Source organism: Stenella coeruleoalba (genome assembly GCF_951394435.1).
Source record: "Stenella coeruleoalba genome assembly, chromosome: 6".
Classification (NCBI taxonomy): domain Eukaryota; kingdom Metazoa; phylum Chordata; class Mammalia; order Artiodactyla; family Delphinidae; genus Stenella; species Stenella coeruleoalba.
Window position 1 is genome coordinate 63,581,989 of NC_137151.1, and position 9,535 is coordinate 63,591,523.

The following is a 9,535-nucleotide window of genomic DNA, read 5'->3' on the forward strand; positions in this document are numbered from 1 at the left end:
ATAAATGATTTTTTCACCTTTTTTAAACCCCAAATTATAGCTCAATTGGCCTCATTCACAGATGAACATGGACAATAATTTTAAAATATGATTATATTTGGAAGGAGGGAGATTTAAAACATATGAACTTAGTACAAATTTTTTAACGTCAGAGAACAGCTCATTTCTTTATATTTTCCTGCTTTTTACAATTAATGAAACTTCACAATAAAAAGACTTGACATAATTAATGTAGTGCATTCTTTTGGACAGACTGAAATAGCAAGTTTAAAAATAAAAACTGCTGAAACTAATAATTCTGCCTCTATCGTATTTGCAACATATGTGTCTAGTTTATCAGGTTAATATGATTTCTTAATGTACTTGCTTCTGGCATAATTAAGCAAAGCTGTCTAATTTCAAATGCTCAGTTTCTAAGATAACTACAAATAAAAAACACAAGGAAAATGGTATTAAATATAGAAGTGTGTCTCCTGGTAGAACAAAATCAACCAAGGGGATTTCTCAGTAGCCAAAATTGAGCATCAAAGCATTAAAGTGTATGTATATTTTTTATTGAGCCTATATGCTCTTGTATATAACTACTATGAAAGCTTACTTATTCTCACAGGATTGTTGTGAAGATCAAAACAATACTCCGGTGAAAGTTCTGTGTCAGTTTTGAACCATTATACAAACACTGGTTAGTAATATAACTACTATTATTCATAGGAGCTGGCATTCACATGCGAGCAGCAGCATGTGACTGTAGGTACAGGGAGGAAAATCATAAGAGGCAGATATAAGAATCCCCAGAGGCATAAAATCTTAAGCCGTTCAGATTGAGGACAAATGGCCCTGAACATTTCAGTGTAGTTAGGAGGCTCATCTTAAAGTTAAGAACTGGTGTTAGGGCTTCCCTGGTGGCGCGGTGGTTGCGAGTCCACCTGCCGATGCAGGGGACATGGGTTCGTGCCGCGGTCTGGGAAGATCCCACATGCTGCGGAGTGGCTGGGCTCGTGAGCCATGGCCACTGAGCCTGCGCGTCCGGAGCCTGTGCTCCGCAACGGGAGAGGCCACAACAGTGAGAGGCCCGCGTACCGCAAAAAAAAAAAAAAAAAAAAAAAAAGAACTGGTGTTAGAGAGTCAACACTAAGCCATCAAGAAAATATCTAAACAAACACAGTATCAGCTGAAAAAGATATGTATATGTTTTGGGAAAATCTCTTCAGAATGCTTTAAAAACAAACACTTTGGACCAAGTTAGGTGTAAACCTTTATATATATGGAATGCCGAGCTATTTAGAATGATAAGTGCTCTCAGGGCTCCTCATGGCTGAGTTCCCTATATATTTTCTTTTGAATGTATTAAAGTTAATGAACACGTTATACTCATGTTTTATTTCCTTAAATAATAAAATCTGCTTTTACGATGTATAAATAATAGAGACACTAGAATAAGGTTGATTGTACCAGGACCTTAAACCTGATGGTGGGATGCCCTGCACCCAGCGGAGCCAGGGCAGTAGTGTTAGCGCTTTCTGCTCTCACTGCATGGCCAGTTAATATGCTGTTGCTGTTTGTTTTGTTTTAACCATGTGACTGAAGACAATATTACATAAGCTTTTATAAATTTTTATTTTTAGAAACTGCAACTCCAAGACAAGGAAATATGTATACTTTGTCAGAAGACGGTTTATCCAATGGAGTGCCTAGTAGCAGACAGGCAGAGTTTTCATAAATCCTGTTTCCGCTGCCACCATTGCAACAGTAAACTGAGGTAAAATGTTTCGCGGTCTGGGGCACGAATATTTGAACAGTCTGCAGTATACTTATAACATCATGTCTCTAGAAAGATGTCAACTTTTCCAGATCCTGTTGCCATCAGTTAAAACAACACCAAACAGGAATGTGATCATGTTCTGTTATGTGTTGCTCAGGATGGCTGTGACCTTTTTCCTTTTGACATTTTACTTTCTTAATCAAATCCAGAAGGGTCCCTTTTGTCCCAGCATGGAGATCACATAAATAAGAAAAATCAAGTGTTACTCTCACCACCACCAACCTGCCCCAGTGGCATGCTCCATAGTGCAGGGGGAATGATCTTTCTAAAATGCAAATCTGAGAGCCCTTCTCAGTTTAAAACATATAATGACTTCCTCTCTCCCCAAAATTAACATCTAAATATGAATTAAAAGGCACGTCAAGATCTTGTCCCTTCTCATCTCCCAACACCCCTTCCTCCTGTTGCACGTTACTTTTCATGAATTTCTTTCAGTTCCTCAAAATCATTATTTTTCTCTCTCACATCTAGCTGTCCAAATGTTATTGCTGCTCCTTGGAGGAGTTTTCCCATGCCTCTCTCCCAGCTCTCCACCCAGCTAATAACCACTCATTCTTCAGATCTCAACTGAGACTTTATGTCTTTGACGAAACCTGCTTTAACTCCCCTGTGTGGATCACAGCATCCCCTGTGCTTGTCCCGTTCTTAACACAATCTAATGTAGTTGTCACTGGCTGTAGGAAATGTATTAATGTTTGTCTTGCCAACACCTAGATATACAATAAGGACTCAAAAATATTTATTCAATGACTGCTATTTTAAAAAATCATGATATAAAAACCCACAAATACAAAAACAAACAAACAAAGCAAGTATGTGGCTCACTAAATTATTATAAAGTAAACATATTGTTACCACTGTCAAGGTCAAGAAATACGACATTGCTAGTCATTCCAGAAGCTCCTTCCTCCCTGGGCCCCACCCAAACACAACCTGTCTCTTGCGTGTGAGTAAATGGTATCCTTTGTAGTAATTGTTTCCTTGCATTTTTATAGTTTTATTTATCCAAACGTGCTTTCCGAGATTCTATACTCTAGTTTTGTCCGTTTTTAAAACTCTGATATGTCTTTCACGTCTTTTTAATCTATAGACTTTCCATCCATTCCTTTCATTTCTTGCAATCTATTTGTGAAGGACCCAGGATATTTGACTGGTAGAGTTTTCCACAGTCTGGAATTGCTGATTGCACACTCACAGTGCAGTTCACATGCTCCTTTATCCTTTGTATTTTCAACAGACTGTCAGCTGAATCTAGGTTCTAGTTTAAACTAAGATTAGATTCCTTTTGAAAGAACCTAGGGAGTCTGCTTTTCTCATTTTGTGATCATAGCAGGTATTGAAGCTTAATACCTATATCCATTAATTGATGTTTGCAAAATGCTGATACTCTAATTTTGTTCTTCCTTTTTCATCATGAGAATACTTTTATGGAAGATGCTTCCCCTCATTTGCTATTTGGTTACACAGGGGTACAACTGATAAAGGAAAGGCAGAATAAGTACATAATTCTTTCCCTTTATTTACCAGTTTTGTCAATGTATCAGTTATTTATTTAACAATTTAATGTAATGGTTTCTTACCACCTAGAGATAACCACTTTTAAAATATTTTAATGTCTTTATAAACTCACAGAGTTACACATATTCGACTGGTTTCAATCAGATGCAATTATCATCATTACTGAAACTCCAGTTATCCTATCCCTGGCCAGTGGAAGCCACTTCAAGTTGTATCCTGAGTCCTTTTGACAGGACCTTAGTAATCTGTGATAACTTCCTCATTATCTGATAGGACTAGATGTCCCATGTTCCTCTTGTGCATTTACTGTTCCATTTACTGGAACCAGTTATTTCTCCAAGCCTTGATTTCCTTTAGTGAGAAATGATATTTCAAGACTACAATCTTGATGCTCTTTCTACTGGGTTGATCACTATTTCTAAGCTTTTTTAGTGTTAAGAGCTAGTAAATATTTATGTATAAAGAAAAAATATATCATGAATTCATAGTGATATTTCCAAATTGAATTCAAAATTGCATTCCTTTTGCTTAGCCTCTTCTCTATTACATCTGGACCTCCTTTCTTCCACTTCAGGGCTTCCAGTTCTCAAAGGAAAAGGAGATAACAGAATTAGACTCTCCCATATTCATTTGGACAACAAGTTTTGGAATCACAAAACTATCAACACCACTGATTTGATTATCAAAGCATTAAAAAATTGCATTTGCCCCTCTGATCACCCACACCCCATTTTTTAAAATTGTCCTACTATGTCTTTGGTGTCATAGTATGTAGCCAATGCATGTCATATTATCTCCCTCTTTGCCCTCATTTCATCTCAGTTTATAGATAACAATTTATTTAATGCTTGCGAACTGTCCTTATGTTGACATTTCCATAGTCATTCTGGTTGTTCAAGCTTATTTTCAAGTAGAGTCCTCTGAAAAGGCTCATAGAAACTTTATTCCTTGAGTTCTTATATATTGATAACAATTTGTGATCATTACAATGGAAGGTAAGTTTTGCAGAAAGTAAAATTTTTGGCTTACATTTTCTTTCATTGAGTATCTTATATGCATTATTTCTTTTTTTTTCTGGCATGAAGTGTTGGAAAGATCTGATAATAATCTAATTTTCTTGCCCTTATAAGTAATACGGTCTTTTCTTCTTTTTAGATACACAAAGGATTTTTTCTTAAACCTAGTCATTTTATTAGAATACTTCGTGGTATTGGTCATTCTGGATCAATAGTGTCAGTTATTTAGTGTGCTCTTTCAATATGTAGTTTCATACTTTTTTATATTGGGAAAGTTCCTTAAATTATAGCTTTTTAATATTTAACTTGTTTCATTATTTTCTTCTTCAGGAGCTCCTATTATCTCTCATATCCTTATCTCCTTTTTCATTTATGATTATAAATTTTCAGCTTTTGATTTTCCTGTTTTTCTTAAGACACTTTCTATGGATTTGCTCTTGTATGTCTTTTAATTTAGTTTTAATTGCTGACATACTTGATTTTTTTCCTTTTACTTCTATTTTCTTCCTGGTATCTGATACCTTGTTTCTGACTTTTTCTAATTACAATTCATGCTGTTCTTTCAGGTCTTTTATCATTTTCTTAATGTCTTTTAGCTCATTTTGAAATATTAGGTTAAATTTTTGATGTTTTGAGAACACATTTTTCTAGCATGTTTTCATTGTCTACAATGATATTTTAACGCTCTTTATTCTTTCATTTCTTATAATAACTTCATATACTATTTGGCCTTGATACTTTCCTGTTGCTCCTTTTTATATGGAATTAGTTTATACAAATCTTGGAAGGAAGCAAAATTCAGGATGGTTTTCCCACCTTCACAGAACTGCCTCTCCTGGTTTTCATATACTGTTCAAAAAAGTATGGTGGCTTGACTTCTTGGATTTCCTGCCTTGGATCCTCTCCCCCATGTTGATTGGGACCTTCTTTTCATTTCTGTCATCATTATCCAACTCAATTTTGATTCCACTCCCATAATTTTTTTTCGCAGGGTAGAGTCTTGTTCTAAGAGGGGATCTCAGTGGGTCAGTTTTGAGTTTGATTTCACTAGCCTCTTCAGTCTTTCCTACCACAGGGCCTTTGCACTCACTGGCTATTGAAACGGGCAAAACCCCTCCCAATTTCAGCTGCTGCTCTCTGATTGGCATGTGACACTTTCCAGGAAATATTGATTGCCTATTTTGTGGTCTCATATTGTCAAGTCCATTAGACACCTTCATTTCTCCCTCTACTGTCACCCATACAGATGTAACTATTATGCTAGTCTTGTAGCTATTGTTGGTTTGTCCTTGCCTCCTTGTATTTTGAGGTTGGTGAGGATACCTTGTCACTTAGTTCTGTTGTAATTTTATCCATGGGTTTTAAGTTTTGCTTTCTGTTTTTATGTGGAGGTTCAGAAATATTCAAAAAATGCTGCTGCTGCCTTTGACTAAATTTGATTTTAATTTTAACAGGCATTCTATTTGTTAATCTCTCCAAAGAGACAAGATAAAAAATTGCATAGGCAAGCTTTCCAATTCATTCAAAACCCAGTTAACAAGGAAGCTCAAATAGTTGATTTTTGCATGTATGCTATTCAGGATTTATTGAAAACTGAAACCCCTCACACAATTCACTGAGTTAGCAAAGACTTAGTCCTATCATTTTACACCATCTATAACTACATATGCATTTACACTATAATACCTATTATACCAATACCTGACATACAGCATGAAATTCTAAATACTCCGAGACAGGTATCATGTAGGGCATTAGTGATGACTATTATCTAACAGGAATGTTCAATTAATAAGCACATTCCTATTGCCAGTAAGTTAATTGTGCTGAATCTCTGACTCATTCTTGAAATAATCAATTCCCTAATTCCTTATGAATTTGCAGTGTATATTTAGAATGTTAAAATTTTTTTTTCTTTTTGGCAGTTTGGGAAATTATGCATCGCTTCATGGACAAATATATTGTAAACCTCACTTTAAACAACTTTTCAAATCTAAAGGAAATTATGATGAAGGTTTTGGACACAAACAGCATAAAGATCGATGGAATTGCAAAAATCAAAGCAGCTCAGTTGACTTTACTCCCAATGAAGAACCAAATATGTGTAAAAACAATGCAGAAAATACCCCCATGCTTGGAGAGCTTAATAAACATTTAGGTGCTGGTAACAGTGAAGGGCAAAGGGATGACTTGAGAAAATGTGGGGAGAGGGGAAAATTAAAAATCATTTGGCCCCCTTCCAGGGAGATGCCTAAGAAAACCTTCCCCCTTGAGGAGGAGCTCAAAATGAGTAAACCTAAATGGCCACCGGAAATGACAACCTCTACATCTGCTGAATTTAAAAGTGAGTCGCAGATAGAACACATGAAAACTGTGGAAAATAAAGGACAAGAACAAGATAACATTCCTTTCCTGCAACCATGTCTGCAGCCCATCCACATGTGTCAGAAAGTGGATGTTACAGGAATCAAAGAAATGGAAATGTATGAAGCAAGAAAAGATGAGAAGAAGGAGGGGAATAAGAATGTGCAAGATAAGCTGAATGAGCCCAAAGATACAAAGAATAAGAGGAAAAGTGAAATGGATCTTCATGACAACAGTAATGTGGTTGTGCAGAGTGCTGAGAAGGAGAAAAATGAAAAAACTAATGAACCTGATGGTACAGAAGTTTCACAGGTTACTAACACTGATGATGAGGTGGTGCCAGAAAGTCGTAAAGAGAATTTGAATAAGAATAATAATAACAATTATGTAGCAGCGTCATATCTGAATAATTGCAGGCAGAAGACATCTATTTTAGAATTTCCTAATCTATTGCCACTGTCAAGTGAAGCGCACTACACTGCAAATGAATATCAAACTGAAAACTTAGAAAATGCTTCTAGAATCTCAGAGTTACTTGGTGTATTTGAATCTGAAAAGACTTACTCGGGGAATGTACTGGCTATGGCTCTTGATAAACAGACTGACAGAGCTACTGCTGGCAGTCCTATGCAGTCTGTCCCCAAGTCAGGCCTCAATGACAGGATCATAGTAAAGGGGAAAAGGTCAATGCCCTCTTCTGATACAAATATCTTAAATATCAAAGGAAACCACTCAAATAACAAAAACCTACAGTTCTTCTTGTCTAACACTGTGAAAATTGCTGCTTTTTCCACGAAGAATGAGAACATTTTTAAGAGTAATTTAATAGATTCTGTAGATCATATTAAAAATATGCCATGTTTATATCTAAGAGAATTGGAGAAGGACATCAGACATTGGCATGGTGAAACAATAGGAGCAGCACGTATTAATGGAAACACAAGTTTTGATGCTTCAAGCAGTGAATTTACAGCTGAGCCTCCATTTCCCACAGTGGAGGTCCAGTTTGAACAACTCACGGTGGAAGAGCAAATTAAAAGGAACAGGTGCTACAGTGACACTGAGTGAAACATCTCTGGCCACTTGCAGTCTGCACTCAGGCATCGAGAAATATCAATGCCCTGAAATAGGACTTTGGGGATTCTGATAACCTTTTGTTGAACTTGTAAACGTTCAGAAATCTCATGTCTATCACAATGGAATATTCCTTGTATTACACTATACGTTGTTTTTCATAATTGGTTTGAATCTGAATGGAACGAAGAGATGAAACAACATGGCTCTGTTTTCCTGTCAAACGGCACTTAAGTATATTGCTCTGTTTTTCAACATGCCAGATAACATCACTGGTGACATTCTATACTGCTGACATTTATCACTGTTCTTAAACTTCCTCTATAATTTCTGCTGAAATAAAATTAAACCACCTGGGGTGCAAACCAAAACACTTGTGTTTCTTTTTTCCATACATATTGTCATTCTAAGTATGTATGTTTTCCATGATTTAGGAAGTATTTGTCTTGGGCCAAATATTTAATACACACGCACGCACACACACACACACACACACACACACACACATGCTCCTGGAAAAATTAAATACTAAACCAAAGCCACAGTATTGTTAGAAAATATAAAATATTCTTTCTCCTTTTTGCTCTTTCTGTAAAGATACAAACGGTACTGTGGTTCTTTAATTAATTACCTACATTAAACTATCATGGAACATGTCTATAAACATGTAATGAAAAATATCAGTTTTCTTCAAATTGATGTGGAGTCCATACTCAGAAATCAAATGAACTGGAAAGGTTTTAGAAGTTACTTAAATGAATTATGCCAATTGCATTTTTAATTGCTTACTATATGCAATTGATAAACATACAAGCGATATCACTACATTTTGTCAGATTTTTTTCTTATCCTAATTAATGGATATTAATTTTTTCTGTTAGGAAAACAGAAGATTTGGCTTCTGAATTTTCTGCTGAATTTGCCTTTCCTCAAATACATTTGATGATTCTAAGAAGAAAACTAACATGAATATAAATGAGCTGCTTCCTGGTGATATAGAATGTACGTATCTGAAACAGGCCTTATCCCATATTTTCCTACATAAGCACAGACCGTTGCCTGTCCAAACCAAAATGCAGTGTTGAAAACTCGCTCTTTTTAGAAATTATAATGATTCTCTCTTGTTAGTATGTTCTCAACAGATACCTGAGACATTATTAGTTTGCTAGGGCTGCCATACAAAGTACCACATAGTGGATGGCTTAAACAAGAGAAATTTACTCTCACAGTTCTAGAGGTTGGATGTTCAAGACCAAGGTGTCAGCAGGATTGGTTTCTCCTAAGGCGTCTCTCCTTGACTTACAGATGGCTGCCCTCTCACTCTGTCCTCATATGGCCTCTCCTCTGTGCAGGTGCACTGCTGATGTCTCTTCCTCTTTCTGTAAAGACACTAGTCCTATTGGGTTAGGGCCCCTCTCCGAGGACCTCATTTAACCTTAATTACCTCTATAACAGCCCTACCTCTAAATACAGTCACATTGGGGGATAGGGCTTCAACATATACCTTTTGTGGGGACATTTTTACTCAATTTAATTGAATACTGTGAGAGTCTGCCAAGAAAATAGTAAGCTGTGGGGCTACAGTAGCAAAATTATTGTTTAAATTGAATTAGTGCACTTTTGCACTGCTCTTCATATATTCTTAAAGACACAGCATTATACCTACAATCATATTGCTGAAATTACACAAATGTTTCCATAGAGAAAAAATAATTTATGAATGATCATGACATAGTATCTT

General features: G+C 36.1%; 1 protein-coding gene across 1 annotated transcript in view; it reads left to right on the top strand.

Annotated features, from left to right (window-relative positions):
* Positions 1 to 6,371, top strand: part of XIRP2 (xin actin binding repeat containing 2) — a 604,615-nt gene extending 598,244 nt beyond the window's left edge. The window contains exons 13-14 of the mRNA XM_079924291.1: positions 1,626 to 1,759; positions 6,282 to 6,371. Of these exons, the coding sequence (XP_079780417.1) occupies positions 1,626 to 1,720 (95 nt within the window). The 3' untranslated portion in view covers positions 1,721 to 1,759; positions 6,282 to 6,371. The remainder of the gene's footprint in view (positions 1 to 1,625; positions 1,760 to 6,281) is intronic.
* The last annotated feature ends 3,164 nt before the right edge of the window (positions 6,372 to 9,535 follow it).